This window comes from Podarcis muralis, chromosome 10, assembly GCF_964188315.1.
Source record: "Podarcis muralis chromosome 10, rPodMur119.hap1.1, whole genome shotgun sequence".
In the NCBI taxonomy this organism is placed as follows: Eukaryota; Metazoa; Chordata; class Lepidosauria; order Squamata; family Lacertidae; genus Podarcis; species Podarcis muralis.
In genome coordinates this window covers 1,514,397-1,541,212 of record NC_135664.1, presented here as the reverse complement: position 1 = coordinate 1,541,212, position 26,816 = coordinate 1,514,397, and the positions used below count along the sequence as shown (strand labels likewise).

The window sequence follows — 26,816 nt, the reverse complement described above, 5'->3', positions numbered from 1 at the left end:
CGTGTTATAGAGCGAAAAATACGGTACATAAAAAATTATACTTTAAGTACTTCTCGATCAATGTGACCCTTGTGCTTGATGACCAGAAACAAGCTTTTTAATATCTAGTTCTATTGCTGTGAGAGATAACCACATCATGCACCTTGCTGTGAGGGATAACTGCACCCATGGACTTGCCCGTGACAAACGAGATGCTTGATGCACGCAGCGGAGGAGTGCGGAAGTGGGAGGGAGAAGGAAGCGGAAGCGATGCTGACACAGAGTGTGCGTGGTGCTCCATCCACTGGGAAGCACAGTCACTTCTCTGTTCACTCTGCTTCTCTGTTTTTTATTTTCTTCATTTCTTTTCTGTTTTATTTTCTCAGCCACTTCTGTTTCCTTCACTTCTCACTTCCCTCTGTGGCCCCATGTCTCATGCTATGCGCTCTCCCCCCCCCCCATTTACACGATTATCACCTGCGGCCCCCTTGGAATATCCTGGGGGCCCCCAAGGGGTAATTTGGCCCCCGGTTGAGAGATGCTGTGTTTGAGTTTATGTTGCAGGAAAAGATCTGCTTGATGATTAAAAAGTGAGATGATGTTTCTCCACACACAGGTATCTTGAATCAGAGACTTGCTGCACCATTTTGCCTTCACTCAAAACTTGCTCACTTCTCTTCTCATTCAGACCCTGTCCTTTCTTGGCATGCTGCCCTTCACTGGCTTCCCAGCTCCCTTTGCATCCAACACATACTTGTCCTTAGCTTTAAAGCTCTCCGTGGCAGATGCCATTTTTTCTGTCTCCATAGCCTTATACGTCTCAAATCTTCTCCTTTAGCTCCACAGCCCTCCTCTCCCCAAAGATGTCTTGCTCCCTTGAACAGCTCCATCCATTCATTCTCTGATGCTCAGAACTCACTCCTAAAACACCTGCGTGCTGCCGCATTTCTCTTTCTTCAAACTCAAATAAAAACTAATTTTTATCAATAAAAAAGCCTTAGGCTCATGACTTTTAGTCTTCCACGTGACAAATGAAATCAATCCAAAGTATGTAAGTGAAAAAGCATTTGTTCACCTCTTGTTACCTTTGTCTTTCCCATTCCTCCTCTCTGCTGATTTGCTACTTGTTTTCCACTTCCCTCCCTCATCTACACACCCTCTTTTTATATTGTGTGAGCTCCTTGAGGCAGTGAACTGATTTTGTCTTTTTTTGTTGCCATGCACTCTAAATCTGTAATAGCAATCAAACATGTCATGGTTACTTACTCCTGCTGAACGAGTTGGTCTTATTCTGTTTTTCCTGTTACTGTCTTCTGCTGGCTTTATGCTATGACCACTTCCTGGGCAGAGAAGGCCTGTGGAGAGAAAACAAAAGCAAACTTATGTGCACTACTTTTAAAAGAAAAAGAAATGGGGAGGGAGGGAGATACTGCCTTTTCACTAACATTATAGCAGATCTTTAAATATATATATTTTAAATAAAATTCCAACTCCTTAAGATTTAAAAATTGTTACTAATGTGTACATCTATTCAAAGGTCCTAATGCCTCAAAAGTATATTTCTTATCTTTAAAACAGAATAAAATTTTATTCTGGTTCCTTTAAAGACTGTTATAAATCTTTTAACGTTTAGCAAACAAGTCTGCAACAGAAATTATATTTAAGCACATTTATTTCCCAATAGGCTGAAGATAACCATTTTCATTTTCATTTCCACCTGCCTCTCACTGTTGTGACAGTTGGGTCTATGGACGAGTACCTTCTAATCCTGTTTTGTTAGATGAATGAATTTTGAGTAATGTAGACAGGACTTCCGGGTTGGTGCCTCCGGCAATGGCGGATTTCCTCTGATCGGGAGGAATCTGCTCCGTGGAAATTTGGGTCTGGCCGCCATGGCGAAGGCGGAGACCCGTAAAAATCACAGGCGGTAGAAGTCTGTGAACGTGGGATTCGGCGGGCACCTTTCGCGCCTCCCCTACTCGCGGGGAAACCCGGTTTCGAGGATCCGGAGCGACGTGGGGTGAGCGGCGCGGTGCTTTGAATCGTCTGCTTCTTCCACGGAGCGAAGCCACATAGCTCTTGCCGGAGAACATTGACTTTTTCCTGTGGACAATTTGACTCCAAAGTTATTACCCGTGAGTAGAGCTGAAACGGGAGAATCGGATTTTAAATGTTTAATTTGGCATCGAAACGGGGAGGTTCAATACAGGAAGTCCGCCTCCCCCTTTTGTAAATAAATTAAAGCAATGAAGCTGCAAGCTGAAGTCTTGGAAAGCCTTTTGTAAAAGACTAAATTTCCATCGGTAAAGAGCATAAAACCCCCCCTTGGAGGCAGGAGAAGAGGGGGGGAAGTTGCGGACTGAGTATGCCTGCAGGAGAGAGTGAAGGGAGTTAAAGTACCGCCGCTCTGACCCTCGAAACGGGCTGCTAGTAGGACTGACGTTTTGGAATGTTCATTGACAGCACTTAGAACGTTCCTTGACAGCTAGCAAAGTAAGAGAAATACATTGTTTCTACTGTCTCCGGCTGCTTCTAAAAAGGAGTAAAAAGTAACTGAAAATTGAAACTAACTTTGGATTGTATGAGTTGCGTTTAAAGGGGACATTGTTGACTATTATAAATAGAAACTGTTTCCCCCTAGTGGAAGTCTCTGAAATTGGTTACTTTATAAGAGCTGGGCTAGGGGGATTTCCAGCTGCAAGATAAAAAAATTGTGAGACTCTGGGATTGACCTTGAATCTCTTAAATGTTATGGCAAATGGAAAGGAAAAAACAGACAAAATGTCGACAGAAGAGGCCTTAGTGGTCACATTAGTGAAAATAAACGATTCACTGGAACAGCTTCACAGGAAAACAGACGTGATGTATGTGAAAGTGGACGCTGCAATTATTAAAATAGACTTAATGGTAGAAAGCTTAAATAATCTGGGACAAAAGGTGAACACCAACACAGAAACCATCCAGAAATTGATACAGGAATCTACCTTGATACGGCAAACTGCGGATGAAGTCAGGGAGAAAACCCTTGCTGCTGAATGTAAAACAAGACAACTGGAGTGTGAGAGCCCCCCATCCATTCAAAGGCAACTCGATGAACATATGTTGACATCTGTTATGATGGAACTTAAAGAAAAACAGATGAATTTGAGGACCAGAGCCCTACCTGAACTGGGAAAGGAAAGCTTGACAGAGCTTCAGGAGGAGACAGGACTAACATCGGTTGAGAAAGAGAGGCTTTTGGGGGTCAGTATGACTGCCAGCAAATTTGGAAAACCCAGCAGTGGCCAGAAGATTGGAGAAGATCAGTCTACATCCCAGTGCCAAAGAAGGGCAGTGCCAAAGAATGCTCCAACTACCGCACAATTGCACTCATTTCACACGCTAGCAAGGTTATGCTTAAAATTCTACAAGGAAGGCTCAAGCAGTATGTGGATCGAGAACTCCCAGAAGTGCAAGCTGGATTTAGAAGAGGCAGAGGAACCAGAGACCAAATTGCAAACATGCGCTGGATTATGGAGAAAGCTAGAGAGTTCCAGAAAGACATCTACTTCTGCTTCATTGACTATGCAAAAGCCTTTGACTGTGTCGACCACAGCAAACTATGGCAAGTTCTTAAAGAAATGGGAGTGCCTGATCACCTCATCTGTCTCCTGAGAAATCTCTATGTGGGACAAGAAGCTACAGTTAGAACTGGATATGGAACAACTGATTGGTTCAAAATTGGGAAAGGAGTACGACAAGGCTGTATTTTGTCTCCCTGCTTATTTAATTTATATGCAGAATACATCATGCGAAAGGCTGGGCTGGATGAATCCCAAGCCAGAATTAAGATTGCCGGAAGAAATATCAACAACCTCAGATATGCAGATGACACAACCTTGATGGCAGAAAGTGAGGAGGATTTAAAGAACCTTTTAATGAGGGTGAAAGAGGAGAGCGCAAAATATGGTCTGAAGCTCAACATCAAAAAAACGAAGATCATGGCCACTGGTCCCATCACCTCCTGGCAAATAGAAGGGGAAGAAATGGAGGCAGTGAGAGATTTTACTTTCTTGGGCTCCATGATCACTGCAGATGGTGACAGCAGCCACGAAATTAAAAGACGCCTGCTTCTTGGGAGAAGGGCAATAACAGGCCTAGACAGCATCTTGAGAAGTAGAGACGTCACCTTGCCAACAAAGGTCCGTATAGTAAAAGCCATGGTTTTCCCAGTAGTGATGTATGGAAGTGAGAGCTGGACCATAAAGAAAGCTGATCGCCGAAGAATTGATGCTTTTGAATTATGGTGCTGGAGAAGACTCTTGAGAGTCCCATGGACTGCAAGAAGATCAAACGCATCCATTCTTAAGGAAATCAGCCCTGAGTGCTCATTGGAAGGACAGATCGTGAAGCTGAGGCTCCAGTACTTTGGCCACCTCATGAGAAGAGAAGACTCCCTGGAGAAGACACTGATGTTGGGAAAGATGGAGGGCACAAGGAGAAGGGGGCGACAGAGGACGAGATGGTTGGACAGTGTCCTCGAAGCTACAAACATGAGTCTGACCAAACTGCGGGAGGCAGTGGAAGACAGGGGTGCCTGGCGTGCTCTGGTCCATGGGGTCACGAAGAGTCGGACACGACTAAACGACTAAACAACAACAACAATGACCGCCAAAAATGTGAATTTATTTAAGGGTAACTGTGAAGGAAGTTGGATGGAAGAGAAGGGGGATTGGGAAATATGGACAAATCTGAAGTTGTTATTGTTGGGCCAAGCTGTTGTGGTGGGGATGAGGGTTGCTGTGTTGCCGGGGATGTTGCTTTTGTTTCAAACAGTGCAAGTTTTGGATGGGATGGATTGTTTCAGGAGGTGGCAGAGGGATGTTTCTGGATTTGTTTGGCAGGCCAGGAAGCCTCGAGTAAAATTTAAGATATTGACGGATGCTAAAGAAGGAGGTGGACCTGCCGTGCCAGACCCCTAAACTTTGTTGTGAACCATCTGCTTTTTGCTGGCTGAGAGAATGGCTGTCTTTTGAAAGCACTGAAGTGTTGGATAATGGCAGATGAAGTTGATGGACTAGATGGAATTGGCGGAAAAGACTGGCAAGATCCGAGACCAGGGAGAAGAGTCGGTGGAAGAAGACTGGGAAAAGTTTAAAGACTATTTATAGAAATATTGTAAAATTAATGAATGTTAGAAGAATGTTGGAATGAAGTTATATGGCTTCAGTAGAAATGTTATAAGGAATTAAGTATAAATAGATTAATAGAGTATTAAAGGAAAATAAGGTTAAAATGTGTTAAGATAATTATAGGATAGAAAACAGGGGAAGATGGAAAGGAATTGCTGAAATAATTAATAGAAGTGGAATGCAAAAAGGGAGGTGTGAGGAGGCCGTGGAAATATGTGAAAGAAAGATAAGATATTGGAAGTTTTTTCTTTTTTTCTTTCTTTTGATGTGTTTTTGAATTGTTTTTGTTTTGTTTTGTTAATTTTTATGTGGTGTTTTTGTATTGTAGTGTGCTGTTTTTTCTTTGTTTTTTTGTAAGTGTTTGAATTGTTGTAAAAGTAATAAATATTATTTTTTTAAAAATAGACAGGTTTGCAAGCAATTTACCCTAATGTAATGCATTTCTTTACATTATTTTCACAAATATATTCATTTCATGCACATTTCCCCCTAATATATGTATTTTTGTAAACACTGGTTGGCTGGAGAACTGCATCGCATAATTTGGATAAGTGAGAATTTTGAAAGATGGCTGTGTTTCAGTTCTTATTTTGTTTTGGAAACTGCAAATTTGATAAATCTGGTTTTAAATAAGAAGAGAATCAAATTTCTCCCTCATCCCTATTTCTGAAACAGAGGGCTTGAGCAAGTGATTGCCATTGAATTCCAGGTGCTCTTGGAAGAGGCTGCTTATCTCAATTCAGCCCTGGGTTTAAACATTTTGGTGTAGAAACTGCCTTGGTAGATAACCTATGCTGGGAGAAGAACTGGGGGAGTTCAATATCAATGAGATAAAAAAATGCAACTGGCAATAATTTAATTAGCGCTTAAAAGTGAATGTGCCATGGATTGCCGTCTCCGTAGTTCTGAATAGCTATGATCTGTACATATAGTCTTAGCACCTGCTTTGTGGTGTCCATAGGCTTCAGTACAAACTAAACAGACAAATTCTCTTAAATAAAGCCATTAATCATTGTTTTCTTGGACTCCAAGTTACACAATGTGGCTATAAAACTGCTGGTAAATATAGTAGGTATGCAGAGAAAATGCAGTATCTTAATAGCCACATATTTCAAAATCACCGATCTGCCAAATGATCATTAATAGCCACAATGCATTTCAAACAATAGTGAATTATTTGCACTGAAATAAAAGAATAATAATGATTGTATTTGTCTATTTGTTCTCCACAGAAGGAAAAATACATTTTGTTATGGGTTTCTATGAAGACTTGCCAGAAAAAAGAATCACTACAGCTTCCAATACACAGTGAAACAATTTTGTAACATCCTTGTTATTAGCTCATAATGTGGATTAAAAACAAAACTAAGCTAAGCACTTTTAGGCAACATTAGCTCTCGGTAGGAAAGAATGGGGTGCAATGTTAAATACAAAACAGCAAATTTAAGTACTCAAAGCATTTTACAGCACCTACATTATCACAGTAAACATTTCAATAGATTTGTACAGTGGGTCCAGGGGCGATCTACTCTGAAATGGATCAAGTGTCAGGGTCCCTAATCCCAGAGGGGGCCCTGAGGAGACTTTAGTCCAAATTGCTTAAAGGTTCTAGGTCTAGTAGACCCAATTTGAGTCGCGTGACTCAATTTTATTATTTTTTTGTTGCATGTTTTTTAACAATCCCAGCGTTTGAGAGTAAGTAGCACAGAAAGGTGTGGTGATCTACCATGGAACAGCCCCATTGAAGAAGATATCAGTGGTTAACCAGACTTTGTTGCTGGTTGCGAAGGGCCCCCCATGACTGTTCAAGCTTCAGAGCCCCCAAAATGTAGGTCCACCACTGGATGGGTCAGCATTATTGTGCAATTATGCTGAGAGAGTGTAGTTTGCCTAAGGCTATCTTGTGAGGTCATAATAGCTGAGGCAAGATTTTAAGTAGTTTCTTCCAGTTCTCACTATAACAGGTAGGGAGTGCTGAACTCTCTCTCCCCCTGATGCTTTCTGCCACAACTTGTCATCCCAGGTGATTCCTCCTCAGCTGAGTTCGATTCTGTCCTCAGGACTAGTTGAGGAAAATGTCTGGGTCAGAGGTTAGGGGGTTGGGGGGGAGAGCAAAGGAAGAGATTAAAACCTCTGCACCCACAGCCTTTCTACCCAAAATCCCACTGGAAGCATTTGAAAGTAGTCCAGATCTGCTGCTGACACCTGTAGTTCCACCCTGAAATAAGGCAAGAGATGCAATAGGCCTAGGCCAGGGGTCAGCAGACCTTTTCAGCAGGGGGCCGGTCCACTGTCCCTCAGACCTTGTGGGGGGCCAGACTACCGGACTATATTTTTTTTGGGGGGGGGGAGAACGAATTCCTATGCCCCACAAATAACCCAGAGATGCATTTTAAATAAAAGGGCACATTCTACTCATGTAAAAACACGCTGATTCCTGGACCGTCCACGGGCTGGATTTAGAAGGTGATTGGGCCAAATCCGGCCCCCGGGCCTTAGTTTGCCTACCCATGGGCTAGGCCCTCACCACTTTCCCACATGCACAGCAGACCCTGGTCTGAACTGCAGCTTAATTAACAACTAGGCCAAGGTTCCAGACCAAGAGACCATTGTATGTAAATGTTGGACTGCTCCTTTAAATCTGCTTGAGCTGTATTGGAGAAAACAAGAGTTGAAGTGGCAATCTACACTCCTATTGTTTTCTGCCCAGGGAAGTCTTCTTATGGGAGAATTCTGGAATGGAAAAGCATCTTGTGAATTCTCCTAGATATCTGGATACCACACCTTTACCCAGGTCTTTTTTCCAACTGGAACTTGCTGGACCTCAGTTCCGGCACATCTCAGGTGGGCTCCATTGCCATTGTAAGAGAACAAGGGAGGCATTTGTGGTGAGTTCTGGTGCCTCTTTTTCTAGAAACATGGCACAGCCTTTGCCACATCTTAGAAATGAAGCATGGATTAACATGTTGTGGCTATCATAAGAGAGTCTCTCATTCAACAGGGAGAGCTGCAGCAAAGAGTTTATCACACTAATATCTCAAGCAGCAAGACAGGAGATATATAGCACCTGGTTAGAGGTCAGATAACTAAGTAAAGAAACAGAACAGCAGTCATGTAAATGTTGCTGCAGCACACCTAATAAATGGATATTTTGTATTACAGAGTTTGTATAATTAATGAGTACGGTGTGCACTATTAGAATAGTGTGTGTTTTGAGCATTTACAATATGGGTTCTCTATACCAAATGTGTTTAATTCTCCCCTTGAAATCAGTGAAACTTAAGTGAAAAGTATCTGATTTTGGCAATGAGAGCTCTGCAGTTGAATGGCTGTGGGGTGGAGTGGAATGGCTGTTGACTGAGGCTGGATGAATGATTGTATGGGTGTCATGCTGTTTGAATTTTATACTATATTCCATTGTAATTTTCTCTGATTTTCTCTATTTTATATTATGTCTATGTAGATTATGTATTTTTTACCTGGTGCTATTGTACTTATTTGTACCAAAACTAACCCTCCCTCATTTCTGGCACAGACATCTAACTAAATCTAAAATAGCTATGCAACATGCTTTTTCTTAATTTTAACCACTCCTTCTGACATGTGTCCCTGGAGACATTGAAACCTTTTCCTTCTGTGTGTGTGTGTGTGTGTGTGTGTGTCACCGCTTTGTCTGGTGTTCACAGTATTTGAGCAGCTTCTTCGCACTTGCTTCATTAACAAGGCACAGGCAACATAGCAGGTCTCTCCCAGTGGTGGCTCAGTGTGTCATTTCAGCTTCCAAAAAGAGACACCCCTAACAACAAACATCTTGCACCAACACAACGGATGTGTTAGCAATAAGTATTGGCAAGGCTGATGCAAAAGAAGATCCTACGAGAAATCTTTTGCTCTTGTCACTTTCTCTAAATTCCTTCTGTCAGTATTTAAAAACAAACAAACACCACCCTTCATTCTCTAAATGTCCTTTAACTCACCGGTATCTGGATTCTGCTTTACCAGCTGAGTTCTCATTTGCCTGCCCACGTGGCTCCCCTCAGTGCCCGCCAGGATGTATCTTCCCACAGTGTAATGGGGATGTGTGGGAGAGCTTGGGTTTTGGCACCAAGAGCTTTGCACAGGGTACAGGATGGGTGGGATCTTTTCTTCCCTGTAGAAATAGAAGCAAGAGGTTTCATACAGAGTCTTTTATATGTACTGACGCATGGCGGCGGCGGGGGGGGGGGGGTGTTGTACACTGCAGTGCCCACTACAAATGACAGGGTTCTCTCTGTACATTCCCATTATCATTTATTTGGTTTAGTATCTCCCTCAGAATTCCAGTTTAACTAAGAGAATTTCCAAAATAAATTTTGGAGCTGCAGAATGTGCAGTTCCCCATAGCTTGACTTTCCCCTGCATCTTTTCCCTCTTCTATGTTTTCAGTGCACACAGGTGCATTGATAAAACACTGCTGAAAAAAATTATTGATGTGATCCTATGTGAGCCCCACCCCCAATGCTATTTACCTAATTACAATTTCTCCCCCTTTAACTATTTTGCCATAGAGGAAAACTCACAGGTAACCATACGATGGCTTGCATGTTTTCTCCTGCAGGTCCCAGAGCAGCTTCACAGGAGCAGTTTTAACTTGGAAAACATTGAGGAGGGAATAAATCACTCCTCCCTCACTGATGTGATCCAGATCCAATCTGGATTGCTCACAGGTGCTATTACTTCCCTGCCCCTTAAAGTACGATCCTAAATATAAATATTCTGATCTATTTTAATATTTTAAATAACATTAACATAATAAATGTTGGCCTTGGCTCTCTTCATGCATTCCTCTGGGCCTCATGTTCTTTGCTATGTTTGCTTCTTTTGTTGTCAGCTGGCATTTATTTCACCAGAGTCTGACCCTTCTATAGCTTCTCTGGCTCACCTCAGGGAGATCTGGACCATGGCATACAAGCTTTCAAGGCTCCTACAATTTCATGTGTTGAGCATTCAGTGTCCTCCAAAATACAACTTTGGAAGATGATGTTTTAGTGAACAGACAGCTAAGAATTTACATGCAGAAAGCTTTATCCAGCTAAACTGCTTTAAATTAAAAGACTATCATTCTACCCTGCCAGCAGAATTCCAAAGACTTTGCTCATTAGACTTGTATTGAAATTGCAGGCTTTTGCATTCCAGTCTACAGTACTACAGTGCAAAAACCAAAAAGATGTGTTAGCTGGTAGGCTTTCCACCCCCTCCCCAGTCTCCATGGACTCCTTCCATATTGATTTGTCTGTGCTGAGTAACCTCTACACACTTTCAATGAAAAACTTGCAAAAGTTTATGTGAGGCCTTTTAAAATCTGAAGCCTCCAGAAGGGAAAAAGAAAGGTACTTGGAATTGCTGTTGCCCTGGGCTTGTGAAGGAGGAAGGGTGTGATATAATCTGCTCCAGTGAGGAGCCCAGAAGCACCTTCTGCTGGAACAAGACTATGCACGAGTGCCATGAGGGACGGCCACTGGAAGCCTCACAGAAGCCACTCTGAGCTTCCCAAAGAACAGTGAGGAATCCTTATAATAAACAAGCCATTTTAATTATTAGCATAAGTGCCAACTATGGGACTGAGGACACCCAAGCCCCCCACCCCCCATATATTGGGATGGGGCTGAGCCCCCCCTCATCTTGAGTGGCTGGCTGTGGCAGGCCCTGCTGGACCTGATCGTGGCTGTGGCGGGTCATGTCTTGTGAGCAGGGCTGCGCTAGAGTGCCGAAGGTCCACCACTCTGGCGTGAGCCTCTGACAAACCCAGAGTGCTAGTGTCACACTCTTGCACAGAGCCATAGCTGGGTGATCTTGCGCCCCTGGCAGAACTATCCAGATTGCGCCCCCAGCCATGGCTCTTCTTTCTGCCTCTCCCCCACCCATTCAATTCACCCTCTATTTAAAACCATTTCTTATGAGGCAATAATCAATATTTATATTTATGGACATATTTTAAAGCCAATTTTTGTGCCCCCCCCATTGCCCACCTCACCCCCCCCCCCCAGCTACAGTCCTGCTTTTGCACCACTCTTTTTGAGGCTGTGATCTTTGTTGTACCCAAAAACTAGCAGGTAAGAAAAAGTTGGATAGTATGATATAATATGAACCATTACATAAATAATGCAAATTGATTCAGGTGCAATACCGTAGAATAAATTCTGGTTCATTTGTCCCTGTAAGATTTTGACCAACATTTCCCTGCCAAACGTCAAACATCCTGGGTTGCCATCGGTCTTTTTGCCGGCGCATGCCAATAATAGGCTGTATTAAATTTCTACAGATTCTTCCACCCTCTTCTCCTTCCTTTGTTTGCTTTTGGTTCCAATTGATGGGTGTAAACCAGGCGACAGCCTAGAAGGAGAAGAGTAAAAGCTTAAATTACTGCGCTGCATGTTCAGGCAAACTGTTTCTAGGACTATCAGGCTGCCCAATGTCACATACCTTGAAATCCCCCAAAGGCAGTCCTTCCCATTCCTATCCAAGGCTGGTCTTGGTTATTGGTGGCAAGCAGGAATCAGTGCTGCCCAGCAATCACTGAAGATGGGATGGGCAACATCAGATGAGTTAAAGGTGTATGTTTTTGCTCCCCCCCCCCAAGCTGCAAGCTGTTAATCCTAATTATTTATTTTATGTGCTTAGTAAAAGGATTGGAACAATGTTTAATTCTTAAGGGTTTCTATGCAAAATGGAGTGTCAGAGGTGGAGGAAGCATACTATATAAACATATTAGACACCAGATGAAACGTTTCTCTTTAACCAGGCCTTTGGCTGATTAATATTCTATCCTCTTTTAAATGTGTTTGTGGTTATTGGTTTTTTCTGTTTTTATTATGTATTTTGTGTTCTCGTTTTGTATTTTTAGGTTGTGAACTGCCCTGTGATCTTCAGATGAATAGAAATTTAATAAGTAGTAATAATTACTATTCCAGGTCAAGCTAATTGTCCTGAGTGCCCAGCAGCTCTCCAGAATCTCCAGCAAAGTTTCTCCCCAACATATGTTACCTGATCCTTTAAAATGGAGATGCCAGAGGATGACCCTGGCTCCATCTGAGTGCAAAAGACATATTCTGCCCCTGAGCCAGGCTTCTGACCAGCTTGTGTCTGCACACCAGCTGATCACTAACCCCTGAACCTAGGGAGGAATAGAACTGACAACTTCGGTTTCTCATTTTTCCAGCCTTAAATTCAGTTCTCTACAACCGGGTCAAATACATGTTGGAAATGCAGAGAAAAAGAAGGGACTTTTTATCATATGTGGTGGGAATGTAGAGAAGTTTAAAAAAATTGGGAAATGATATATAATGAATTAAAAACATGTTTAAAATGGCATTTGTAAAAAAAAACCCCAGAAGCATTTTTGTTAGGGATTGTAGGACAAGACCTGCCAAGAAAAACAAAGAACTTATTTATGTATGCTACAACAGCAGCAAGAGTCTTGATAGCACAAGGATGGAAGAATGAGGAAACCCCAACAAAGGAACAGTGGCAAGAGAAATTGATGAGCTACGCAGAGTTGGCTAAATTGACATATAAACTGCAGGACAAGGACAACTGTGACTTTAAGGAAGAATGGGAGCTTTTTACAAATTATCTAAAAAGACAATGAGATGAACTGGACTCCTTGGACATACACAAATTTATTGGTTGATAACATGTTGGATAGACTTCCTGTTTCTGACGGTGGGAAATGGCGGACTCCCACACGACTGGACCCCTGCCGTTCTGATAATTCAGGGCTCATATGGGGGTAATTAGCCTTGGCAGCCTCCCCAGGGTAGGGGGGGGGGACTGCAGTATGTACAGTCTCTGGTGTAAAAGATCGAACTTCAAAGAAATCCTCATCATGATGTGTGGACTCCGGAGGGGCTTGGTATGTTCTTTCTTTCTTCTAACATTAACAATTGGTTTTTCATGCCAAGTCTCATTAAGAACTTAAATTGCTTTTAAAAAGGTGAATACAGATGGACTTCTATATATAATTGGAACTTATCCGCAGCCGCCTTTTCTTTTAAGATTCGAAATACCTGTTAAAGACGAAAACAAAGAGTAAAATGGTGCTCACCCACTAAGCAGTTACGGAATATTTGAAATATCTCCCTGATTAAGAGAAACAGGAGCTAATTGATGGCCAGCCACAAAGACTGGAGACAATATTATATATGCAACTGTTTGCAAAAAGATTTTTTTCACTGTGTGAGAGAGAAAAGGCTAAATGGATGTCTGGCAGCCCCCCTCTAGGGCCCGGAGGGGGGACTGGGTGGATTCCAAAGGCTGATCAATCGTCAACTGACTGATATATGACTACACAGCAAACAGGCAGCTTAAGAATAAATCAACAAGGAGTCTTTGAAGGAGGTTTCTCTCTGTTTCTTCAATAACAGCTGGACGGGAAAGATTAACGATTTGGGAGCTGCCAAAATAACAATCCTTAAACAGTTGGTCAGAAGCCTGGAATGGATACAATTAGATGAAGCGGCACAATTGAAAAACAAAAATAGTTGAAATACATGGGCAAATCTGCACTCTATGAAAAAAAGTATCATTTGTCTTCTGACATGATTGAGGATCACAGAGCCAGAGACAAACGTGGAGGATAAAATCAGGATATTGAATTATGAAAACACTGATGATGAGAGGCAGGACTATGATTTGGAAAATGCTTCGGAATTCAGATTGTGGGAAGTCAACAAAAAATTAAGACTATAATTTGGAAGACAATTGGACTTTTTAATTTTAGTTTTTTATTTTTATTGGATTTGATTTGATATGTTAATTGGATGTTCTTATTGGAAAATTAATAAATGCTCTAACAAAAAAAGAGATACCATGTTAGCTAGATAATGTAAGGATATGTACAATTTTATAACATGCAGAGAATAATATGTGCTGAGAAATCAGAGAGAGGAGCTGAGGGAAGTCTCTGGTGGGGGGGAGGGATGGAAGGAAGGGTGGGGAAAAAGGGGGAATAATGTATGCAATTATATGGTTTGATAATTTGCTATGTTGAAATTGCTAATATTTTAAAAAATAATAATTCAGTTCTCTACATTCCTCTAAAATACTTACGGGTTTTCATTGCAAAAACAATGGTTTTTGCAATGAAAATTCATAAGTATTTTAGCACATGGTTCTCCTAATACACACATTTCTATATGCCATTATACCTAATATACACATTTTGGCAAGTGGTTTCTCTAAAATAATGTATTTTTGTATGTTACTTCCATTAATAAATGCATTTTTGTACATTTTTTAAAAATAAAAAAAACCTACATCGCAAAATAGAAGAAGTGCACATTTTGAAGGATAACTCCATTTCAGTGAATGTATAGTTTTTGGGAAACAAACCAAATTTCTCTCTTCTCCTCTTCTCCCACCCAGCATTCTTTCCTTCTTTACCAGCGATTTGAAACTAAAGATCTGGTACTCATTCTTCCAGGTGAAATGAGAAATGCCCCCATATGAGATGTATCCTTGGGACAGAGGTGGATTGAGGGCAGCGTGCTTCAGCTGCAGAGGTACGGAGCTCAGAGGGTGCCAGAGCAAGGGGCGTCGCAACAATGACTTTGAACGAAAGGCGAGAGGAGGGGGGTGCCAAATTTTGGCACCGCCACTGCTTGGGAGCAGTAGCTGTGTGTGAAGATCTGTCTAGTCTTAATATAGAATATAATAATAGGAGTAAGTATAGTGGCACTGGGCTTTTAAAAAAACCAAACAAACTGGAACTCACTGGAGTTCAGTTCCAGCACCTTAGAATCAGGCCATTGCCATTCTAAGAAAACAGGGAAGGCCTTGTTCATGGTGAGTTCTGGCACCTCTATTTTCTAGGGAAATAGCTCTGATGTGGCAAAATCATTTGACATTCTCCATGTGGCTGGCCTGATGCTTCTTGTGCAGGGTTAGGAAAAGTGATACCTGCTGACATTTTCTCTTCAACATAGCTATTAAGGTCCCTTCAAAAGCCCTGTCCTGCATTCCTTCTTATCACCTTTCTCTCAGAAGTGCCACATAGCCACTTTCTCTGTTCCTCCCCTTTCTTCTAATATACTGATCGGAATTAAAAAGTGACAGCTAGGTTATTCTGTCTGGGGGCTACAGTGTGCTTAAAGGTACAATGCAAAATTGGCCTTTGTCAAGGCCTTTGACCAATAAGCCTTATTTCTAATTAAGATCTGGAATAATATGGTGGTCAAGTTTTAAGAAAGCCAAACCCAAGGAAATCCCAGTTTACTATAAAAGAATCGGAAGGTAGCTATCAGAAGCAGGGGTGCCAACTTGAATAAAATATTTGGGGGCCTAGGTAAGCCCTGCCCCATATAACTGATCACAAGACAACTTTTTTTTGGGGGGGGGGGTGATTTCCTCAAATATAGGCGTTAGCTCCTATGATCAGAAGTACCTGCCCAGAAGGATTGCAAAGGATAGTGGTGCATTCTGGGCCTGGTTTAAACTTGTCCAGGTCCTTCCAGAGATAATCTGTTGGAGGTTTTGAAGGTCTTTTAGAATCTGCAGCCCAGACCTGCAACAATGAAACAGGAAGCAAGCAGTCAGACGCTGCATAATTTTGCCTTGAATTTTTCCACAACATAACAGCAAATGCAGCCCTCTGATTACTAAACCTCTCCTGCAATGCACCTTCTTATTTTGCTCACCATTACTGAAGAATTAGCCTTCATTCTGATCTTTGGGGGGAATTTGAAGATCGCTATTGGATGGCCGCCAAAGTTCTGCTGGAGTGTATAATCTCCAATGCCCTCTTCTTTATCAGGAGAACTGTTCAGTATCTTCACATAATAGCCATGTGAATGAACGTCAACAATTTTAAGGTTCCCAACCGCACTAAAAATAAGAAGATAACTGAGTTCAGTGTTTTTCAGGCTCCTGGGAACAACTGTCTCTATACTTATACTGGGGTTACTAGTACAGAAAAGGTGGGATTACCATATATGCCTAGTCCCTCCCCATGGAATCTCCCCCAATGGCTAGCACCATCAGACAGCAGAATAAGGCACTTGATGGGGCTCAGATTGAGTAGGGGTCCACCGGGAGCTGGCATTGCTGCCTCATTTAGAGTCACTCTTCCTACCCAGCCAAGTGTAGTGCACAGTCACTGTATACCCCCCCCCCAGAAGTCCGCTTACCCCAAGAAGGGCTGGGCATTGGGGGGCTATGACCTGGATGTTTTGCCTACCTGTAGCAATCATCACAACTTTGGCGGTTTAGGCATTTGGTAACCTTAGCCTTGGTTGGAGGGAGGGGTTGTACCCTCACCTTCCAATCCTGAAATATACTCAGAGCCGCAAAGTGATTTCATGCTCTTTATTCAGCTCATAGTGGTGAGGAGGGAATGGAAGTCCCCTCAAAGTATCTGCTTTATATACATTATTTACACAATGGGCTGCACGTGATTGGCTAATTCCGGAATTCTCCTGTAGGCCAATCAGGTTGCGGATTCACTTCTATCTGGAGCTGGATTGGGTGGCTCCTGCCGACCAATCATACTGCTGCATTCTGAATCCTATTGTTCTAGGATCAATCAGACTGCTGCATTTTGGATCCTATTGTTCTAGGACCAATCAGACTGCTGCAGTTTGGATCCTATTCAACTCAGTACATAACACCCTTCCCCTCTAAGTTCCAGTCCTGCCCGGGAGGTCGCATTCATAGTCCTCAAGGTACACCGGCGGCCTATGTGTGCGTTGTGGCCTGGGGTATTCCCTGGTCCGGGGTTCAGGTTCTGGCTCGTGTTCCAAGGATGCTGGCTGTGATGGGGCCGTTTGGTCTGGTGCAACCAGCTCGCTCAGTCGTGGTTCTGGTTCCGGTGTCCTTTCGGCCTCGCGGGTCCTCTCTGTATTTACTGATTCTGCCTCTCCTGCTGGCCCCTCGTGCTCTATGGGCATCACTGCCCCTCTGTTCCCTTGGGACTCCTCTGACCTGTCCTCCTCCTGGTTTTCTCCCGGGAATTGTCGCCGTATCTGGTCGCAGTGGCGGAGCCAGCATTGCCCCCCATCCATTAGCACCTCGTACGACACGGGGCCAGTGACCCTGGTGACTGTGGCGGGTACCCATGCTGGGCCTGCCCCAAAGTTCTTTGTGTACACTGGGTCCTGGGCCTCGAAGGTCCGAGGGTTCCTGCCTCCCCCCACCACTACCTCATCCTGAGCTCTATTGGGGTGAAGGCGGTCCAATCTGATTGCAAGGTGCCGACCCATTAGTAGTTCAGCGGGGCTCCGGCCAGTTGTTGAGCTGGGGGTGCTGTGCTGTGCTAGAAGGAATGTGGCAAGGCGGTACTCCCAATCCCCTTGCGTCATGCGGCGGAGGGTGTCCTTGGTGGTCCGCACCATGCGTTCTGCTTGGCCATTGGTGGCAGGGTGGAATGGCGCCGAACGGATGTGGCGGATGGCGTTCTGCGCTGTGAAGGTTTGGAATTCTCCTGATGTAAATGCGGTTCCATTGTCTGAGACGAGAGTATCAGGGAGCCCGTGGGTTGCAAACAGCCTGCGTAGTACCCGGATGACTGCGGACGTGGAAGTGGACGGTACCAGTGCGACTTCCAGCCATTTGGTGTAGGAGTCCACCACTATGAAGAATGTTTTCCCCTGAAAGGGGCCAGCGAAGTCCACATGCAGGTGTGACCATGGTGCTCGGGCGGACTCCCAGGACTGGACTGGGGCCCTTGGGGGATCTGGGCGGGATTCTTGGCAGGCCTGGTAGTGTTTGACCCAGGCCTCTATCTCTTTGTCGATCCCTGGCCACCACACATAACTCCTGGCAAGGGCCTTTATTCTCACTACCCCTGGGTGTGTCTCGTGTAGGGCTGTGAGGACCCTTTTGCGGAGGGGCTGGGGAACAACGACCCTGCTTCCCCATAACAGGCACCCCATGTGGGCCGACAGTTCATGTTTGTGGGTTGTGTAGCCGGCGAATTCTGGCCCGGGGCTGCTGCTGGGCCATCCCCTCCACACCCAGTCCAGGACCCGGGAGATGACCCTATCTTTCTTGGCATGGTGTGCAACTTCTTGTGCCTGAATGGGGCGGTCGGGAAGCAGCTCCAGGCTCATAACCTCTTGTGCAGGTGCTGGGTCGGGGCCTGTTTCCGGTAGTGGTAGCCTGCTGAGGGCGTCCGCATGGCCCATCGCCTTCCCAGGGCAGTGAATCAGTGCATACTGGTAGCTGGCAAGGAAAACTGACCACCTGAGGACGCGAGGAGACAGTACCTGGGGGGTCTGCTTTTCGGGGGCAAACAAGCCAAGCAATGGCTTGTGGTCAGTCACTACGGTAAAGGGCCGCCCGTACAAGAAATCATGGAATTTTTTTACTCCCTTCACGATTGCCAGACCCTCCTTGTCGATTTGCGAGTAGTTCCGCTCGGTTGCGTTGAGTGTCTGGGAAAAATATGCCACCGGTACCTCTCTTCCATCCGGGAGTAGGTGTCCCAGGACAGCGCCGATGCCATAGGGCGAGGCGTCGCATACTAGCACCACCGGCAGCCTCTCGTCGAAGTGTGCCAAGACTGAGTTTGAGACAAGCAAGTCCTTGACTGCCTGGAATGCGGCCTCCTGGCGCTGGCCCCACACCCAAGGGGCCCGCTTGTCCAGAAGTCTGTGTAGGGGCTCCGCTACCGCCGCCTTGTGGGGAAGGAAGGAATGGTAAAAGTTCAATAGTCCCAAGAAGGCCTGAAGTTCAGTCTTGCTCTTGGGTGCTGGGGCATCACAAATGGCCCGTACCTTGTCCCCAGTCGGGTGGACCCCTTCTGCGTCCACCATAAATCCCAGAAAATCCACCTGAGGCACTCCTAGTAGACATTTTCCCCGCTTCACCTTGAGACTCGCCGTCTGGAAACGGTGCAGAACGGTGTGGAGGCAGTCCTCAAACTCCTCTGGTGTGGGCCTGGCAATCAACACATCATCGAAGAAGGGGGTGACGCCAGGAATCCCTTTAAGGAGAGAGTCCATTAGATTCTGGAATATGCCTGGTGCCACACCGACACCGAATTGCAGCCGCTTTACCCTGAACGTTCCTCTGTGCGTCACAATCATCTGTGCCTCTGCTGTGGCCTCATCCACTGGCAGCTGTTGATATGCTTGGGCCAAGTCCAGCTTGCCAAAAATTTTCGACAAAGCCAGGGTGGCAAGGACATGGCTGACCACTGGCACTGGGTATGCATGGGCCGTGAGGGCCTTGTTTATGGTACATTTGTAGTCAGCGCAGATGCGGACCGAACCATTAGGCTTGACGGGTGTGACGATTGGGGTTTCCCAGGGGGCATTAGGCACCGGCTCCAGCACAGAGGCAGGTCCTCCTCTCGTGATTCTCCCCGCAGCTTGCGCAGTTCCCTCCTTCTCGTCAAGGCAGCTGTGGTATGTGGGCTGCTTGAGTGAGCTGCTGTACTCGGTGTACCTCCTCCCTGTCAGATCCTGAGTCGTTGGTGAGGTCTTCGTGGTGGACCCTTGGTTGGGGTGAAAGGCTCAGCCGTGCCTCTTGCGTTGACCTCTCGGCAGCTTCTGTTGCCAGTGCCTCCTCCAGGGCGACCTGGAACGTTAGCTCCTTCTTAGCGTAGAGGCGTCATTGCAGCTTCTCATCCTTTAGGCCACCGATGAGGCAGTCGCGAAACATGTTCTCCAATTCTGAGAAGTTGCAGAACCGGGTGGCTTGGCGGAGAGAGGTCACAAACCCAGTTATGGTTTCCCCAGGGGCTTGCCGCTTTGTGTAGAAGGCATTTCGACGAGCCACCACTGAGGGCTGCAGCGAAAAGTGCCCCTTCAGCCGTTCCATTATTGTTTTGTACGGAACAGTAGCGACGTCTTCAGGCGCAAGGAGAGTCCGGGCGATTTCAAACGTCTCCTCTCTGCAGACGCTGAAGAATATTGCCCTCTTCTTGGCATCTTCTTCATCGGTGACCCCTTTGGCTTCTAGGAGGAAGGTGAAACGGGAGGCGTACGCTTCCCAGTCTCCGGATGCTGGGTTGAACGGCGAGAAGCTGCTGTCAGTTTCCATTCTGAGTTCCTTGGGTCCCGAAACTGAAGCCTGGATACACGGTGCGAGGCAGCGGTGCGGCAGGTGGCGGTGCTGCGGTGCTGTGTGTGGCAGTCAGCTCAGCGGGATCCCATCCTCGTCACCAGTGAAATATACTCAGAGTCGCAAAGTGATTTCATGCTCTATATTCAGCTCATAGTGGCGAGGAGGGAATGGAAGTCCCCTCAAAGTATCTGCTTTATATACATTATTTACACAATGGGCTGCACGTGATTGGCTAATTCCGGAATTCTCCTGTAGGCCAATCAGGTTGTGGATTCACTTCTATCTGGAGCTGGATTGGGTGGCTCCTGCCGACCAATCATACTGCTGCATTGTTCTAGGACCAATCAGACTGCTGCAGTTTGGATCCTATTCAACTCAGTACATAACAAATCCAGAAATAGGGTATCCCGTTAAAGGGATCTATGATGGAGTTGCTTCTGTCCATTCGCCCAGATGGGCACTTTGGGCCTCAGCGCTCCTAGAGACGGGGATCCCTGCGGGGATCCCCCAGTTGATGTAAGTGGCAGGAATCCCCACTGCCAGGTTGACCATGATGTTCTTTCCGATAGGCAGCTTGGAAATAAATGCTTACCCAATGCCTTTGCCACACCAGCTGTAGTCAATAAAGTTGTGGCCTGATATGATTCCATTCAACTGTGTGGTCTCCTTGATGGGAGGTCATCTAAGCGGAGGAACTGGGGATTGCACGGCCTGGACCTGCAAGTGGTTGGAGACAGCCATAGCCTCCAACATTTCTTCGATGAAAATATGGGTGTCCCATTATATAATGATAATTTTACTATTTATACCTCACACATCTTACTGGGTTGCCCCCGACACTCTGTGCAGCTTCCAACATATATAAAAAACACAATAAAACATAAAAAAAATTCTCTATATAGGATTGCCTTCAAATGGCTTGGGGATTGGATAACTCCATGTTGTTGTTGTTGTTGTTTAGTCGTTTAGTCGTGTCCGACTCTTCGTGACCCCATGGACCAGAGCACGCCAGGCACCTCTGTCCTCCACTACTTCCCGCAGTTTGGTCAGACTCATGCTGGTAACCTCGAAAACACTATCCAACCATCTCGTCCTCTGTCGCCCCCTTCTCCTTGTGCCCTCCATCTTTCCCAGCATCAGTGTCTTCTCCAGGGAGTCTTCTCTTCTCATGAGGTGGCCAAAGTACTGGAGCCTCAGCTTCACAATCTGTCCTTCCAGTGAGCACTCAGGGCTGATTTCCTTAAGAATGGATGCGTTTGATCTTCTTGCAGTCCAGGGGACTCTCAAGAGTCTTCTCCAGCACCATAATTCAAAAGCATCAATTCTTCGGCGATCAGCCTTCTTGATGGTCCAGCTCTCACTTCCATACATCACTACTGGGAAAACCATGGCTTTAACTATACGGACCTTTGTTGCAAGGGATAACTCCATACCCCCCAACATTTCTCCAATGAAAATAGGGACATCCTAAGGAAAAGTGGGACATTCTGGGATCAAATCAGAAACCGGGACAGCTTCTCTAAACCAGGGACTTCCCTGTAAAATAGGGACACAGGGTCTGGATACAGGTTGTAGGTAGCAAGAAGTAGTTTCTGGTCTGGAAACTTGCCAACTAAGAGTATATCACTGGGGCTGATTTCTCAGGTCACATATTCGGTCCTATTCCATCCCATGTGGCACAAATCTTATTTCTCCCCCCCGCTTCTCCCTCTCTCTATTTCCCCCATCTGTTTCTCTTTACCCCAATCTGGAGCTGACCCTGCACGTCCCTATTTTCATCAGAGAAATATTACAGGGTGTTACATTCAGCCTGAAGTGGCAAAGACCAGGAAAAGCTCTGCTGGTTCTGCTTCTTGTGAAAATAAGCAGAACCAGCCCAAGCCCAAGCCTGAGCCTGTGAGATCTTGAAGTATCCTCTCCCTTTCCCTGCTTTGGTAGTTTCCTTACTTAAAAAACCAAAAACAACCCACCAAGAGGCAATGTGTTGAAATGATTAAGATTTAATGTACTCTGCTTTTTCCAGAAATGGTACTTCCCCCCAGAAATGACAGAGCAAAAATGAGACAAAGGTTCTGGGTTTAAAAAACAACAATGTTTTTTAGGGAGTCGAGGGACTACTGGACAGAACAGACACAATCACCTGTAGGTACTGGAAAGAAACAGGTTTATCTCTGGACTTTTACTTAGTTAAGGCAACTCCATTGACATAGCTGTCCACCCCCAGCCCCCACTGGGTGTTAATAATTATTTCAGGACGTGTTAGAGAACCACAGAAAGCCAAAAAAATGCAGCAACTCCATATATCTGATGCGGTGTAAGAATTGTTTGTTTTATACATACTGTGGTATGTTCAAGCCTTGTTCTCTTTTGCTGGTAGCTCTGGTTTGTGGGTGTTTAATCCGACAATTATTAATTTCCCAAAAGCACATTTACAGCAACTCAGGTCAAACTGACATATTTTTGCAGCCTCAGATACTCATGCCAGATTAACAGTTTATGTGTGTTTCTTTTCAACATGTAACTCAGTTGATTATAGTATTGGTCAGCATGACCCACAATTCTATGAAAAGTGTCTTCTTCTTCCTCTCTGGCGATCCTTCGTAGCCGAGTAAGATTGTCTTCCATAAACACAATTTTAAAAATGAGTCTGTAAGTGACTGTGGAGGCCAATTCTGGATCCACACGTCCTTCCACAGTGGGGACATTGGTTTCCTGGCGGGAGTTGATCACTGTGTGGATTTGCCAAGCTTGCCTTCCTCTTAGCATGTTTCTTCCTTTCGTCCTGAATTCGAGTATCTTCAAAGCCCATGATACCTTTGGTCAAGGCTGTTCTCCAACTGGAGCGCTCGCAGGCCAGTGTTTCCCAGTTGTCAGTGTTTATACTACATTTTTAAAGATTTGCCTTTAGAGAGTATTTAAACCTCTCTTGTTGACCACCAGCATTACGCTTTCCATTTTTAAGTTCGGAATAGAGTAGTTGCTTTGGAAGACAATCATCAGGCATCTGCACAACATGACCAGTCCAACGAAGTTGATATTGAAGAATTATTGCTTTAACACTGGTGATCTTTGCTTCTTCCAGTACATTGATATTAGTTCACCTGTCTTCCCAAGTGATGTGTACAATTTTTCGGAGACACCGTTGATGGAATCTTTCAAGGAGTTGGAGATCGTGTTTATAAGTGGTCCACGTTTCACAAGCATATAGTAAGGTTGGTAGAAAAGTGTAAAAGCAGACTGAATAAGTGGCTCTTAAATGTTGCGGTTTGAGAGCCACTGTTGCATTTCATTGATGGATCATCTTAATTTGTTTCCTTGCTTATGGCCACCAGATGGGAAGGTTTGAAATACTCAACTACAGACTTCTGATCTCTGCAAGATGGCAAACGGAGCACAGATCTGATCACTCTGACAGATCTGAGCCCCGTCATGAGTCAGGGGGAAATGCCAAGGCGAGACATACCCCCCCCCCCCTTGAGAGGGTTTTCAGGATGTTGAGAGGTCCAGCAGATTGCAAAGAGCTCTCCCACAATTCCCAGACCCCTGTGCTGAAAGGCTCAGGAGAGTGGGGGAAAGAAGGGGGTTTGAGTGCAGTCTTGGCAACAACATGCCTCCACGGGAGCGAAGCCTTAGCACTCCGGCCACCAGCAGAGATTTTCCGTAGCCAATATTCAAGCTGACAGGAATGTAAGAATATTTACTATTGAAATTAATTACCGTATATACTCGAAGATAAGCCGACTTTTTCAGCACATTTTTTATGCTGTAAAAGTCCTCCTTGGCTTATACTCGAGTAAGGCGGGCGGCAGCAGTGGAGGGATGAGCGGCCCAAAAGGAGCCCTTTCTCACCGCTGGTCCCGCCGCTGCCACCCGCCTCTCTCAGGGGCAGGCACAGGAGGTGTGGTTGGGAGAGGCGCTGCGCTGTGCTGTGCCTCTCCCAACCAGGCTCCTACGCCTGCTCTTGCGAGCGGCAGAGGCGGAGGAGGAACAAACAGCCTGAAAGCAGCCCTTTTGGGCTGCTTGTTCATCCTTCTCCACTGCTGCTGCCACCACCAGGTTTGTGATGTGGTGAATCAGTTTATACTTGAGTCAATAAGTTTTCCTAGTTTTTTTGTCCTAAAATTAGGTGCCTCGGCTTATATTTGGGTCGGCTTATACTCAAATATATACAGTAAGCTTAATTCGGCGCCAGACAAAGGATTAAAAAGGAAGTCCGTTCTTTGTCTTCTGGGTAATTAACCATACATAGAAAAAAATTGCAAGAGGAAAACTATGATCTTATTTGATATTTACTGTGTGGGCCTGCTGATGGGAGAATTGAAAGCAATTGAAACCCATTCTTTATTGTTTGACATTGCTACAGGGTTTTAAAGCTGGCCACAACAGTATTTGTGTATGGAAAAGGGAAGGCAGTGCCAGGACTCTGACAACATCTGAGAGCCCTTCCAAAGCTTTTCCCCGGTTGGCTTGTTACCGATACTGGAGTATAAAAGTGGAAACTGAATTTTGAACTGCAGCCGCCGTTAAAACTGAACTCAGCAGATGAGATTTGGATTAAGACAATTAAAGTACTCTGTTGGGGGAATATAAGAAAACTTTATCTCGGCTGGAGGGAACTACAGAGCACTGAACTTGGTTTACTGTATACAAATTGGAATTTTAAGGAGGAAAAAAATTTAGCAAGATAGTTCTAAAACTATCCAATCACTGAACGTCACTTTCGATCCTTCATTTGCATAACTATCTACAGTATCCCCCTGCTGGCCCAGGGTGAGAACTTCAGTACATAACACCCCTCCCCACCAATATAAGGTGTTAGTTACAATCGTAATGGTTTCCTTATATACAGCACTACATGTAATGGTTCAATTAGGCACAAAAGCATATCGGTTACATTTCACATACTTAGACCAAGAGTGATACATGTCCAACAACATAGTCCTTTAAATAAGTTGGGCGCTTGGATACTCTGCCATACCGCCGGGGACTGGTAGCCAATTCCGGGGGGCCACCCAATTCTTGCTGAAGCTGTGGTGCGACCCTAGGTGGCATTGAAACCAAGTCCCCTGGATCCGCTGCTGTGGGTGGAACCTCCGCAAGTGGAGTTGGCGGAATGTCAGGCACGGCAGTGGTCTGAGTCTGTGGGAAGTCTGGCAGACCCTCTGAAGTGGCTTGGTTCGGCTCCACGCCGGCAGTTTGCGAGAGAGGTGTAGGTGGAGCCTCACCATCTGTAAGTGTCTGTTCTGGAGCCATGAGTGCAGTTGGGAGCACCACGGTAGTGTCCAAGTCCCCAACCCTGCGCCTAAGCTGGTCTATGTGCTGGCGCCACAAGCGTCCGTCTTCGAGTGCCACCTGGTACGAGTGAGGTCCAGTGACTCCCACTACTGTGGCTGGCACCCAAGCAATGTCCCCCACAAAGTTCCAGGCAAAGACCTGGTTTCCTGGAACAAATGACCGTGGCGCGTTGGCACAGCCTGGGGTTTCGGCCACAGCAAAGTCTGGGTGCAGCCGGTTGAGCGGGGACCTGAGGCGGCGGCCCATAAGCAGTTCGGCTGGACTCCGCCCTGTGGCCGCATGAGGGGTGATGTGTTGTACGAACAAGTATTCGGCGACCCGCTCGTGCCAGTCTCCCCAGTCCAGGCGCGCCAGTGCCTCTTTTGCTGAGCGCACCATTCTCTCTGCTTGCCTGTTGCTGGATGGATTAAATGGTGCTGTTAGGGCATGGTGGATGCCCAGTCCCAAAAGATACCGCTCAAAAGTGCCTGATGTGAACTGTGGTCCATTGTGGGAGACAAGGACACCCGGACACCCATGCATCGCAAAGAGGCCCCGCAGCACCCAGATGACGGCGTCGGTAGTGGTGGAGGGCATCAGGGCCACCTCCAGCCATTTGGAATAGGCGTCCACCACTACCATAAAGGTCCAGCCGTGAAAGGGGCCAGCCAGATTGATGACTTGACCAGGGTGTCTTGGGTGTCTCCCAGGTGTGTCCCTTAGCTGCCGGTGGCGCAGGCCTTGATTCTTGACAGGCAGAAACCCAGGCAGTGATGGCATCATCCATGTTAGGGCACCAGATGTAACACCGAGCCAACGCCTTCATTTTGACGATTCCTGGGTGGCCAATGTGCGGAGCCTCCAGGACACGTTGACGGAGTCTTTGGGGAATCATGACGCGGTCTCCCCACAGTGGACAGCCGCGATGAGCCGAGAGTTCATGTTGTCTGGTTGCGAACGGCTGGAACTCCGATGCAAAAGGCCCTTGTGGCCACCCCCTCCACACCCAGTTGAGCACACGGCTGATGGTGCGATCCTGGGCAGATGCGGAGGCCACAGTGGCAGCCGATACAGGCGCTGCCGGTAGATCCTCAATCAGGAGGAGCGATGAAGCAGGAGCTGGGTCTTCCACAAACGCTGGAAGAGGGCAACGGCTGAGGGCGTCGGCATGGCCCATTGATTTCCCGGGGTGATGGACGAGCCGGTAGTGGTAGGCAGCCAGGAAAACAGTCCATCGCAGTCCATCAGCCACCATGGCTTTGTGGGGCAGGAACATGTTATAAAAGTTCAGCAGTCCCAGGAATGCCTGCAACTCTGTCTTGTTCTTTGGGATGGGGGCCTGCTGGATGT

At 45.8% G+C, this 26,816-nt stretch overlaps 1 protein-coding gene and 1 pseudogene across 1 annotated transcript in view; both read right to left on the bottom strand.

Annotated features, from left to right (window-relative positions):
- Window positions 1–1,050: 1,050 nt before the first annotated feature.
- The window catches only part of LMNTD1 (lamin tail domain containing 1), a 95,467-nt gene continuing 69,701 nt past the window's right edge, over window positions 1,051–26,816 (bottom strand). Inside the window, exons 6-10 of the mRNA XM_077935590.1 lie at window positions 15,824–16,010; window positions 15,571–15,690; window positions 11,317–11,522; window positions 9,128–9,300; window positions 1,051–1,334 (exon numbers count right to left, since the gene is read on the bottom strand). Coding sequence (XP_077791716.1) covers window positions 1,051–1,334; window positions 9,128–9,300; window positions 11,317–11,522; window positions 15,571–15,690; window positions 15,824–16,010 — 970 coding nt within the window. The remainder of the gene's footprint in view (window positions 1,335–9,127; window positions 9,301–11,316; window positions 11,523–15,570; window positions 15,691–15,823; window positions 16,011–26,816) is intronic.
- LOC144329073 (uncharacterized) lies at window positions 19,464–20,574 on the bottom strand (annotated as a pseudogene).